Source organism: Bos javanicus, chromosome 8 (genome assembly GCF_032452875.1).
Source record: "Bos javanicus breed banteng chromosome 8, ARS-OSU_banteng_1.0, whole genome shotgun sequence".
In the NCBI taxonomy this organism is placed as follows: Eukaryota; Metazoa; Chordata; class Mammalia; order Artiodactyla; family Bovidae; genus Bos; species Bos javanicus.
Genome location: NC_083875.1, coordinates 53,958,336 through 53,972,313, shown reverse-complemented (window position 1 = coordinate 53,972,313; position 13,978 = coordinate 53,958,336). Strand labels below are relative to the sequence as shown.

The following is a 13,978-nucleotide window of genomic DNA, read 5'->3' as shown; positions in this document are numbered from 1 at the left end:
ATGGTACACTGAAAGCAAAAGCCTGTTCAGAACTGTTAAGAAAAAATGGGTAAAAAAAAGAACTGGAGAGAGTGAAAATATTTTTCTAAATAGATAACACTTCTAATGAGTTCAGCTATAAAGTAAAGCAAAGAAATGTACAGTAGGTAGCAGAGAAAGTAGGTTGAAGAGAATTTTTTTAGTTGAAAGATATTAAACTTATTTGGACAATTCAGTAGGGAGCCAAAAATTATTGAAGTAGGACAGAGAAAGAAGAGGATTGCTGGGTCAGTGTCTCCAGAGGCAAGAGTGAATGAGATATAGTGCAAAAGAAGAAAAATATGTTTAAATAGGAGCACATACAATATATCTATGATAAGTGGGAAGTGTGTTGCTGCAATATATAGGTAAAAAATACTGGTGCATAGGAAGCTCCTCCAACAGGAGGAGGTCTTTGGAAGTTCCTTTTTGACTACATCAGTTTACTTGGTGAAACAAGACTCAAGGCACTGAGCTGAGAGAGAATGGGATTTAAAAAGAGCCAAAATGTGAAATGGGCTTCCCTTGTGGCTCAGCTGGTAAAGAATCCCCTGCAATGCAGGAGACCTGGGTTAGAACCCTAGGTTGGGAAGATCCCCTGAAGAAGGGAAAGGCTACCAACTCCATTATTCTGGCCTGGAGAATTCCATGAACTGTATAGTCCATGGGATCACAAAGAGTCTGGCTCAGTGATAAAGAATCTGCTTGCCAATGCTGGAGACTTTAAGATGTGGGTTCAATCCCTGGGTTGGGAAGATCCCTGGGGAGGAAATGGCAACCCACTGCAGTATTCTTGCCTGGAAAATTCCATAGATAGAGGAACCTGGCAAGCTACAGTCCATGGGGTCTCAAGGAGTCTGACAGGACACATGCATGCAAAGTGTGAAATAGTAACAGAGGAGAGAGAGTGAATGGAACAAATCTTATTTACTAAAAAACCACTGAAAGACTTAAAGACAAATTTAAAAATCTATCCACATTCTAGGGACTTCCCTGGTGGTCCAGTAGTTAAGACTCCATGCTTTCACTGCAGGGGATGCAGGTTTGATCTTTGGTCAGGTAATTAAGATCCTGCATGCCATGCCACATAGCAAACACACACAAAGGTGGGAAAAGAGGCTCCTGAACAGCTTCCAGTTTCCACACCTCAAAAAAAAAATCTATCCACATTCTAAAATCACTTCACTCATTCTGTTTAAGTATGTAAATTATTTAATTTTATTAATTCTAAAATTTCTTGTTCTCTTTCTTCTAAAATTTATGTTTTCTTAATAAACAGAAAGATAGAAACCATGTACTAATTCCCTTTGCATTCACATCATTTAGCATAGGAGACAGCACGTTAGGTTTCACAGGCTTAAAATCTGTTGTCTATTTGAACTTTCTATATCAGTAATAAAATATTTTTTGAGAACAATAAAAATTTCTAAGAAAATAGTTTTAACATGCTTATTTATTGATTTGGCTGCACTGTTTGGCACACAGGTTCTTAGTTCTCTGACTAGGGATCGAATCTGTGCCCCTCCAATGGAAGCGCTGAATACTAACCACTAGACTGGAATTTCCTTTAATATGCCTTTTTAAATGGCATAGTTACCATTCAAGAAGTTAGGGACATTTCTAGACAAATTTACATAGAAAAACGAATTCAAATCTATCATAAACCTTTAATTTATATGTCTGAGAGTTTAATTCAAGAGATTAAAACATTATCCTTGTTATGCAAACTGGAATCTAGCAACAGTCTCAAATTAGGCAGTACTATAAAAATACTAATTTCAAGTAGTTACGAACAGAAACATTAAGTGCATAAAGGAAAGAAGAGAGTTTTACTGGTGATGACTTATATGGGAAATGGTAAATACCATATTACCTTATTAGATCTTAAAGTGCCAAGATCAAAGTAGAAAGTGATTAGAAAGTAAGATGTACAGAGTGGGGAATACAGTCAATAATAATGAATAATTTTTGTATGGTCACAGACGGTAATTAGACTTATTGTGATCACTGTAATAAACAGAAATACTGAGTCACTATGTTATGTAACAGGAACTAACACAGTGTAGCAAATCAAACACGCTTCAAAATAAACTCATAGAAACAGGTGGTAATGAACAATTAAACATTTCCTTGTGACATGTTAAAGAAAGAAAATATACTTTTAATAAGTTGAATAATTCTAATTTTCAGAGAGTTGGGAAAATAACATGATGAGAGATGTATAAATCTGATTTTTGGTATATCTTTATCTTGAAAGGCAAAAAAAGTATCAAGGCACTTTTAAATTAGCATTACCTTTGATTAGTATCACTGAATAGTCAAAACAAAATTTAATTCATTTTAGACTTTACAATCACAATTCTTAATGATTAAGAACTTACACTTAAATGTATCCAAATTCTAATACATCTAACCTTGTAATGCCAATATAGGCTACTTCTTGCTTTGTATAATTGTTGACAAGAGAAATCCCAACATCTTGTAACGCCAACACAATTTCTTGCTCTGCTAACTCTGCTTTCTCACTTTCATATGTCACTTTAAATACTCTTGGATCTTCAGTGAATAAAATTATGCGTTGTAAGCCTTCAAAAAACGAAACTAAATAAATGGTCGTTTTCCCCAAATTTATAGGTGTCATCATATCCTGAAATAAAATCATCAAAAAAATAAGAAAATTAGGGTTTGGTCCCAACCAACGTGAAATCTACATTCCACACTTGAAAAATGAGAATAGTAATGGTAGCTCCTTCATAGGAATAAAATAAATTAACAATTGTGTAACATTTTTAAATTTACATAATTCAAATTAGTTAATGAAATTTTTTGCCATAATCATTATGAAGTCAGGAAGACAGGTAAACTTTTAATATCATAGTAAAATCTAATTAGTCTTCCTTTGTAGGCTAATTAGTAACACAATTTATCTTCTCTGCCTTATTACAACACTAATCAATGTGTTATGCATTAAAAGTTGTTTAGTCAGAAACTTCTATTCCTTTTCAGAGGTGAACTAAATAAGATAAAAGAATATTTGACACGCCAGTTGCATGCTCTACAAAGCACAAATACTACAGGGTTAATACTACAGAAAGACTTTCTATATAAGCATTGTGCTGATATCAGGGTCTTGAGTTTAAAATAATTAACTTCTAATAGTTAACTGTCAGCCATTAATTCCTAGTTAATGAACATTCTGATTAAACAAGGTATTATAATATACAGTACACATTCATGTTATAATCCACTAAAATTAAAAGTAAGTTACTATAGTCATGTTACTTAAAACACTCTCTAAAATACAACACTCTCTAAAATACAATACACAATACTAAAACTACATTAAGATGTAAATAAGCTAATTTCCAAGTTATTCTGAAATATTTCTAATATGTTATAGTGGATTACAAGTTTATCTTTGCAAACTTCAACTATCATTGTGATATAAGTATGCAAAAGTACTTATTGAAGCTGAGGCACCAATACTTTGGCCACCTGATGCAAAGAGCTGACTCATTTGAAAAGACTCTGATGCCGGGAAAGACTGAAGGCAGGAGGAGAAGAGGACAACAGAGGATGAGATGGTTGGATGACATCACTGACTCAATGGACATGAGTTTGAGCAAGCTCAGGGAGTTGGAAATGGACAGGGAAGCCTGGCGTGCTGTAATCCATGGGGTCACAAAGAGTCGGACACGACTGAGCAACTTAACTGCACTGAACTGATGCAAAGGTACTAATCGACATGTTAAATAGCTTATTATTTTTAATATTAAAATGAATTATTTAAAAAAAAATAAATCTAATAATCATGAATTTAAAAAATAAAGTTAGGCCAATCATGGGCAACTCTCTCAAATACATTTAAACAACACTGGACTTCACAAGAGCAACACTGGAAAGACAATGGAAAAGTACAATCAATATTCTAAAAGAAAATAACTCGGAACTCAGAATTCCTTACTCAGCAAAAGTATTCCTCAGTGAAGAAAAGTACAAGAAATAAAGATGCTTGAAAACAAATGAAAACTACTAAATATCACCACCAACAGAAATTCACTCGAGCAAATTCTACAGGAGGAATTAAATACCAGCAAGAGTAAAGTGATCCAAGATGAATGTATGAGGAAAGGAATGTTATACAAATAAAATGTGAGAGAAAACATTTTACAAAATTCAATATTCAGGAATAATAAAAAATTTTGGCAAACAAAGACTACATGAGAAGTTCTTTAACCTCTTATCAAACTTCCCAAACACATACCAAACTTCAGCAAAGATCACACTTAAAGGTAAATGTTGATGTCATATAACATGAGACCAGAAATAAGGCAAAAATATATGTAAACATCAGTTTTATTAAACAGGACAGAGAGATGCAAGCCAGTCCAGTAAGGCAAAAAGAAATTAAAGATGAAAGGACTGAAAAGGAGAAAACAAAACTCTCATTATTTTTAAGTGTCATGATTGTACATGTGGAAAAATAAAAAACAATATTAATAAGAGAATTCAGTGACTTTTCTGGATTAAAAAAAAAAATCAATACACAAAATGCCATTATACTCCCATATGCTAACAAGCTTAATTTTAAAAAGATACCATGGGTTTCTGTTCTGGCAACTGATGACTAGGTGGTCTGAGACAAACCCTCTTGCTAACAGCAAAAAGTTGGAAAACATCTAAAAAGGAAAAATATGTGTCTGAAAAGACAGAAAAGCTTCTAAGATAGCATGAATTAATGGCACCAAGATCTGAGAGAGAAAGAAAGCCAATAAAAGTGAACTTTGTGGGACTTCCCTGGTGGTCCAATGGCTAAGACTCTGTGTTCCCAATGCAGGGAGCTCAGGTTGGATCCAGGGTCTGGGAACTAGATCCCACAGGCGGAACTAAGAGTTCACAGGCCATAACTAAAGATCCCTCATGCCACAACTAAAACTCAGTGTAGTCAAATAAATAAATAAAACCAAGAAACAAAACAAAAAAAAGTAACAGAAAAGACAAAGTGGACTTTGTATCCAGAGTTCACAACTGTCAGTTCAAAAAGTAGAAGCAAATACTGAGAAGTTAGGGAACATCATTCAGAGTCTCAAATTATCTTTAAAATTTTTCATATACTGTGTTCAGCACAGAGTCAAAAATAAACATGCAAACAGAATGGATTTTAGTGAAAACCAAGAAAAGAGAAAAATTTAAAATATCCAGAAGAAATCTAGGTATTGGAATTGTCAGTCTTTAAAGTAGTTATGATCAGAACATTCAAGAAATTTTGTAACAAGATAGAGAATATGGGAACAAAAACTTTTATAATAGAAACCTTAGAACTGATATTTCAATAACTAAAATTAAGAACTCAATAGATGATTTTAAGAGGAGATTAGACACAGTAAAAGAAGTACAGTGAAAAACAAGTCAGAAGGAAATATTCATACTGAAGGAAGGAGAGAAAAGGATTAAAGAACACATAAAAGTCGTAAGAGACATCATAGAACATGTGTCTTAGAACAACACGTAAAAGTCGTAAGAGACATGATGAAAAGTCTAACATTTATGCAATGGTGAATTCCTAAGAGGAAGAGGAAAGAGGTGCCAAAACTGAAATTTGATATCTGGCAGAAATACTTCACTAAAAACAGAGCAAAATAAAGACATTTTCAGACAAATGAAACTAATCAGCTATTCACTCTGATTAGTGGAATACTGCCTGCCATATTAGTAAACAAAGGATGTCACAGTCAACAATTACAGTCGCAGTCTAGGATGAGCTGGTGAGCCCCGAGGGAACTCAGAATATAAAAACACAGGATACTAGTCCCAGATAGCTGAGGTGAATATCAGAAGAATGAGTTCAGTGAGCCCAGACTCTTGTACCTTCCCATACACAGAAAAGTGCTCAATGCCTTAACTTTACCTATCTGCTTTTCTTAAATTAACAATAATCTTTTGATGTTCAGACTACCTGTCCTTTGTTACAATACTCCTATATATCCTGGCTCCCTCAACACCGCCTTGCCACTTCAGAGTAATTCTCTCAGAGATACTTTAGATGCTGCCTCCTGGGATTGAAGTCCTAAAAATTCCTGCCGAACAGAACATAACTCTCAACACTTTTAGGTTTTGAATAATATTTTAGTCAACAACTCTTGCTTGGAAAATCCCATGGACAGAGGAGCCTGGCAGGCTACAGTCCACAGGGTCTCAGAAGAGTCAGACACAACTTAGTGACTAAACAACAACAATAATCCTCCCAGTTAGGCAGTTGCAAACTGTGGCCTATGATAGTTTTATAAGTCTCAATATTTAAGCCCAAAAAGATACTGTGGTGGGCACTGCAACATTATACACTAATAAGAATCAACTTAACAAAAGACAACAATTCTAAATTTATATCTACCTAATTACATAGTTGCAAGGAGATCCAACCAGTCCATCCTAAAGGAAATCAGTCCTAAATGTTCATTGGAAAGACTGATGTTGAAGCTGAAACTCCAATACTTTGGCCACCTAATGCAAAGAGCTGACTCATTTGAAAAGCCCCTGACGCTGGGAAAGACTGAAGGCAGGAGGAGAAGGGGATGACAGAGGATGAGATGGTTGGATGGCATCACAGACTCAACGGACATGAGTTTGAGTAAACTTTGTAAGTTGGTGATGGACACGGAGGCCTGGCGTGCTTCAATCCATGGGGTCACAAAGAGTCAGACACAACTGAGCGACTGAACTGAACTGAATCACACAGTTTCAAAATGTAAGAGCCCAAATTAAGAAAACCAAAAAAGGTATGCATAGATCCATGATTTCAGACACCATTCTCACAGCAACAGAACCACCACAAACAAAAAACTTAATAAGATAGAAGATCTAAACAACTCAACAAAACTTGAACAAATTGACATATATGTATGTCAATATGTATGTCATATATGTATGCCAACCACAGAATATGTATTTTTTTCAAACACACATAAAATATTAACAAAAATTGATTACAAGCCCACAAAGTCGATTTCAATAAATTTCAATGAACTGATTCAGAGTATGTTCTCTGGTCACAGTGGAATTAAATTAGAAATAAATAAACAAAAAAAATACTTTTGAAAAGTGATAACCTAAGTAACCATGAAACCAAAATATTAAAATAAAATACAATGAAATTCAGAAAATATTTTGAACTAAAAAATAATTAATATACAGCCAAATTTGTGAGAAAGAATTGCTACTGTTTTTGGAAGAAGTTTGTGACTTTGCTGCTGCTGCTGCTGCTAAGTTGCTTCAGTCGTGTCCAACTCTGTGCAACCCCATAGACGGCAGCCCATCAGGCTTCCCCGTCCCTGGGATTCTCCAGGCAAGAACACTGGAGTGGGTTGCCATTTCCTTCTCCAATGAATGAAAGTGAAAAATGAAAGTGAAGTCGCTCAGTCGTGTCCGACTCTTCGCGACCCCGTGGACTGCAGCCTACCAGGCTCCTCCGTCCATGGGATAAGTGACTTCAAATAAAAAGTGAAGAAAATCTAAAAAGCAATGATCTAGGTATCTGCTGTGAACTCATTTGTGCTGCTCCCCTCTCCCCATTCATATGTTACAGTCTCAGCCTCCAATATGACTATATGGTGGAGGTAATGACATCATGGTTAAATGACACCATGGGGGAGGGGAAGGGTGTAAATAGGGTTCTGATCCACCAGTATTCCTTTCCTTATAAGAAATACCAGAGAGCTCACTCCCTCTCTCTTCACCCTGTGAAGACATAGCAAGAAGGCTGCCATCTGCAAGCCAGGAAGCATCCTCATAAAAGTTCACCAGAATTTGACTATGCTAGCATTCTGATCTCAGGCTTCCTGCCTCCAGTACCACTAGAAATGAATCTCCACTGTTTAAGGCATCCAGGCTAAGGTATTTTGTTATAGCATCCTGAGCAGATTAATACAATTATCTATCTCAAGAGTTTAAAGGAAAATTACCAAATTAAAACAGAAGAAAGGTGAAAGAATATAATATAGATTAGGCAAAAATAGGTGAAAATGAAAACAAATGTATAAAAGAGATCAAAAGGGAAACTGATGGTTTTCTGACAGACAAAACCAAACTGAAACTAATTAAACTAATAAAATTTCAGCAAAACTTAGGGAAAAAAGGAATGAAGGCACAAATATCCTACACTAGGAATGGAACAAAAAGAAGAATCATCACCATAAATCTTAAAAAGATAAAAATATGGATATTATAAAAACATTTATATCAATATATTAGAAAACTGAGATGAAATAAATGCATTCTTAGAAAAACTCTTATCAAAACCACACAAATAAAAGTAGAAAACTGAACTGCCCTGTTAATAAATAGTAGCATTCCTAATTTAAAAACTTTCTTATAAAGACTATTGAAGGTAAGATGACTAGGCTTCACTTGTGAACTCTACAGCAAATATTCCAAACATTCTACAAATCATACCAGTCTAACATGAACTCTTTCAGAAAACAGAAAAATTGTAGATAATTCCCAACATGTATTAGAAGTCAGGATGACCTTAATATTAAAATCTGGTAAGATTATTAGAAGACAAGACAGTGACAGGCCAACTTCTTTCATGAATACAAGCAAACGTCTTGAATAAAACATTAGCAAGTCAATTCCAAAAATACAAGGCTGGCCTAATATTTGAAAAAACCACCAAATAAGACAAAGCCCCAAAAGCATATAATCATCTCAAAAGATAAAAAACAAAAGACATAAAAATTAATAAACATTCAGTACTCATTCATTTACTCATTTGATAAGAAATAATAACTAGTGGCAAGAAAAAAGACACTGGAATAGGGAACAAATTAAGATAAATTTTGAAAGATCAATGAAACTTTAATAAAACAATTTCTGAAAGTCATTTAATATGTTACTGGAATATGTTTATACCTAACTTTATTATTATAGAAAACTGGAGCCTATTATACAGAGTGAAGTAAGCCAGAAAGAAAAACACCAATACAGTATACTAACGCATATATATGGAATTTAGAAAGATGGTAACAATAACCCTGTATACGAGACAGCAAAAGAGATACTGATGTATACAACAGTCTTTTGGATTCTGTGGGAGAGGGAGAAGGTGGGATGATTTGGGAGAATGGCATTGAAACATGTATAGTATCATATATGAAATGAGTTGCCAGTCCAGGTTTGATGCACGATACTGGATGCTTGGGGCTGGTGCACTGGGACGACCCAGAGGGATGGTATGGGGAGGGAGGAGGGAGGGGGTTCAGGATGGGGAGCACATGTATACCTGTGGCGGATTCATTTTGATATATGGCAAAACCAATTAAAAAAAAAAGAAAAAGAAAACAACAGTCTGCCATTCAGAGATAAATCCATATGTTAACAGATTCCTAAATGTCCTTCACAGAAGCAACACTGACTTAGATGACCTTTAATGCAATAATAATTTGTATCTGTTTATAAATTGAATGCTGAAAGTATCTAAGTTTACCCTTTATAATATAATAGCAAATAAGAAGGTAGAAGAAATAAGACTGCTTCCAGTTTTAAACATTTTTGGTTAAGTTAAAGCTTGAATATTGCTTTAAAAATCTTCAGCAGTGTTTAAGAAGTATAAACACAAAAAGGCCTCAAAACTAGTGAGACTGAAAAAGTAAATAAATAAAATCCTGCTAAGAACACCATAATAACCCAGTACATACATCCTTTTGTGTTACTTCACCGTGGCTTTTTCCACATTTCCACTGCAGCTTTCTAGAGCCCACTGGATCAGCCCATGTATAAAATACTGCTTTTCCAGGAGGGAGGGAATCTTCTATTTCACTGAGGGAACTGACATAAATAGGAAAAAAAACACAGTAAATTAAGTGCAAGTATACAAATATATTAAGAATCTAAAATAATACTTCATTAATTCTGAATCCATTAAGATTTATGATAGTTCTGAGTAAAGTAGACTGAAATTTTTCCTTATACAATAAAAAAGTGGTTTTCTGAGAAAATAATGAGAATATTTTAAGGGAAATGTTTGCCCTAGTTAGGAAGTAAATATCTCAGGTTGGGTTTCCCTGGTGGCTCAGAGGTAAAGAATCCACCTGCCAATGCAGGAGACATGGATCCCTGTCTGGGAAGATCCCAGATGCCACAGAGCAACTAACTCCATGAGCTATGACTACTGAGCCTGTGCTCTGGAGCTGGGGAACCACAACTACTGAGTCCCTGCACCACAAGGACTGTGAACCCCAGAGCCTATGCTCCACAAGAAGAGAAGCCACCACAATGAGAAGCCCAAGCACTTCAAGGAGGAGTAGTTCAAGCTTGCTGCAACTGGTGAAAGACCGCACAAAGCAACAGAGACCTAGCACTGTCAAAAATTAATTTAAAAAATATCTCCAGGTTTCTGAAACTCCTCTGTCAACTTTAAATACTAATTAATTATGAAAGAAAACTATTTCAATTACTTTACCTTATCTATACCAAATCTAAGAGAATTTAACTGGTAATACTTTCCTAAGAATCGATTTTACTGTGTCAAAATTCAGTTCAATTATTTTTAAAAACCATAAGACACAGGATATAAATCTAAGAAACTCAATCAACTCACAAAACAATTCAGCAAAAGAAAATGGAGAAGTTAAAAATCAAAAAAATAATACAATATAACTTTTCTGAGCTGAAAAAGCTGACTCTGCAGATTAGACTTCATTGGGTATCAGACTAAATGAATGGAAACAATATCATCCAACACAGACTGTAGGACTTTGGGAAATGTCAAATTTTAAGAAGAGGGAAACCTGCCTACCCTAAACCTGATCGAGGGAAATCATAGTTACCCTTAGAAATAAAAATAAGACTTTTCACTCTGTTCTGTAATACTGAATGCCAGAAAACAATGCATTAGCAATGCCTACACAAATTTGGGGCAAGAGTTATGACTTAAAATTTTATGCCAAATTGTTAATTTCCAAAGGTAAGACATTTTGAAATAGGCAACAGCATAACGTATTACCACAAACCCTTACTTTTTCCAACCAAGCCAGAGAGGAGTCAAAATAAAATTTTAAGAACTGTGTTACATTAAACTAAACCAGTCAAATAAATTAACTCATTAATATTGTGAAAGTCGTGTCCTGTTCTTTGTGACCCCATGGACTATAGGGTCCATGGAGAATACTGGAGTAGGTAGCCTTTCCCGTCTCCAGGGGATAGTCCCAATCCAGGGATCGAACACAGGTCTTCTGCACTGCAGGCAGAATCTTAACCAGCTGAGCCACCAGGGAAATCCAAGAATACTGGAGTGGGTAGCCTATCCCTTCTCCAGCAGATCTTCCCAACCCAGGAATCGAACTAGGGTCTCCTAATTGCAGATGGAGTCTTTACCAGCTGAGCTACCAGGGAAATCCAATTATAAATCAATCCAAATATCTTCAATAACATAGTTTTGAAAAATTAACCATATATTACTCTGGCTCAAAAATCCAAAATTATATTCATAAGAAACTGAATTTGGAAAGAGAAATTGAAGGAAATGAAAAAGTACTCTATATTTTTCATGGAAAATTAGCAGATACTGTTTCACTCTCAAAATTTTAAATGCATCAAAATCTTCAAGAACACAAAAAGTAATCATATACAAGAGAAATAAAATTATATTTTCCAAATCATCATTAGAAGAAAATAATCCATATGACAAAAAAGTATAGCAAGGAATTATAATTAATCTTTAAAAGGATTACAAACAGGATAAAAACTTTTACTAAAAGACAGATTTTTAACATTATAAAATCAGAAACAAATTCTCAACAATAGGACAACATTTAATTATAGTGCACCTATATGATGGAATATCATGAATTCATTTAAAATTGTGTTTTTGAAGCAAATTTACATGCTTGCAATAGCTGTTAAAAACAAGAAATTCAGAAATATAAACAGAGAGCAACAGTAAAAAAAGAACTCAATCAAAATGTCAACATTTTTGGTATCAAAGATTATGCTTTTCACAGTTTTTCTACAAAATATTAAAAAAATAAACGGACATCCAATGATATTATTTTTTATATGTAGGACAGAGTATTAAAAAGCAGAGATATCACTTTGCTGACAAAGGTTCATATAGTCAAAGATATGGTTTTTCTGGTAGTCATGTTTGAATGTGAGAGTTGGACCGTAAAGAAGGCTGAGCCCTGAAGAACTGATGCTTTTGAACTTCAGTGCCAGAGAAGACTCTTGAGAGTCCCTTGGACAGCAAGGAGAGCAAATCAGTCAATCCTAAAAGAAATCAACCCTGAATATTCATTGGAAGGACTGATGCTGAAACAAGCTCCAATACTTTGGCCACCTGCTGTAAAGAGTCGACTCATTGGAAAAGACCTTAATGCTGGGAAAGATTGAGGGAAGGAGGAAAAGGGGTGACAGAGGATGAGATGGCTGGATGGCATCATCGACTCAATGGACCTAAGTTTGAGTAAACTCTGGGAGATAGTGAAGGACAGGGAAGCCTGGTGTGCTACAGTCAGTCCATGGGGCCTCAAAGAGTTAGACATGACTGAGAGACTCAACAGCAACAGCAACAAGAACCACACTAACAACAACAAAAAAGCCAAGGGAAGGGAAGGCAGAGGAAACAAAAGTTCTATGTTCCTTACTTTTCTATGAAAGAATAGCAAATGTAACAGTGTTGTTCAGATAAATTAGGTTGGATGTATTTACAAATGCTTTAAGTCTATTTCACTCACCACGGAACATTCTTTATGAAAAAATTAATCTCAAATTGACCTCAGGGAATTCAAAGAAAATAAAAAGCAACCAGGATCCTCAGAATATTAACTATGTACAAGTAGTAACTTCACAAGAAAATGACAATAGAATGTGACAAATGCTTTAATCTATGTGTACAAAGATGCAATGGAAAACTGGGTATACAGACTAAGGAGGTGACGGAAGGGACTGCATGGAAATGAAGCTTTTCTAGCAGAAAGGAGCAACTGGAATGGTAATAACACATGGAAGATCCCAGAACATTCAGGAAACAAACACTTCACTTGGACTTAAGTACAGGGTAAGAGACAACAGAAAGAGAAATGTTTAGAAAAGTAGTATACAAACATTTTAAAAGAATGGAAAATCACTAAAGAACTTTAAATAAGAAAGAGACATGATTACATTAGTATTTTTATTTATTTTTAAAAAATTCAATTATTTTGGTATTTATTTTTTGTGTATGTGTGTGCACGCATGTGCATGCATTCATTCACACAGTCATGTCTGACTCTTTGCAACCCTATGGACTGCAGCCCCCCAGTCTGTCCATGGAATTTTCTAAGCAAGAATACTGGAGTGGGTTGCCATTTCCTACTCCAGGGGATATTCTGGACCCAGGGATTGAACCCACATCTCTTGCACTGGCAGGCAGATTCTTTACCACTGAGCCACCTGGGACGCCCCTATTTAGTATTTTTAGAAACCTACCTCTGGAGGATTTACTAGAGATAAGACTAGAGAATCAGACTTAAAATCTACTCAAGAAATAAGTGCTGGACAGAGTAGCTATTTGAAAAGACAGCAGAGAGTAGACAAGAAGAGAAAATTTTTTAAAAAAATAAGAGTTTAACTGGATGGCATGGTGAGGCAGGAGAAATCTAGAATCACAAGGGTGGATGACAGTGTCATTCACTGAGATAAGGATATAGAGGAGAAAGAGATTTTGCAGTACAAATGATGAGGTCAGCTTTGAATCATGTTAGCTTCTTATGTAATACAGTATTTAGGAAAAGGTGGTAGCATGAAACTCAATAGAAGGCTACACTGGAGTAAAGATTTGGGGATCTGGATTCAATCCTCTTTTAAGCCAAAATTCCATGTTCTTGATTTAAGAAGTTCTTCAAATAACTGGCCTTCCCTTGTGGCTCAGTTGGTAAAGAATCCACCTGCAATGCAGAAGACCTGGGTTCAATCCCTGGGTTGGGAA

General features: G+C 35.2%; 1 protein-coding gene across 3 annotated transcripts in view; it reads right to left on the bottom strand.

Annotated features, from left to right (window-relative positions):
• Window positions 1–13,978, bottom strand: part of VPS13A (vacuolar protein sorting 13 homolog A) — a 282,284-nt gene that overhangs the window by 56,456 nt on the left and 211,850 nt on the right. For all 3 annotated transcript variants that reach the window (XM_061425581.1, XM_061425582.1, XM_061425580.1), the window contains exons 53-54: window positions 9,711–9,840; window positions 2,433–2,665 (exon numbers count right to left, since the gene is read on the bottom strand). In XM_061425581.1, coding sequence (XP_061281565.1) covers window positions 2,433–2,665; window positions 9,711–9,840 — 363 coding nt within the window. The remainder of the gene's footprint in view (window positions 1–2,432; window positions 2,666–9,710; window positions 9,841–13,978) is intronic.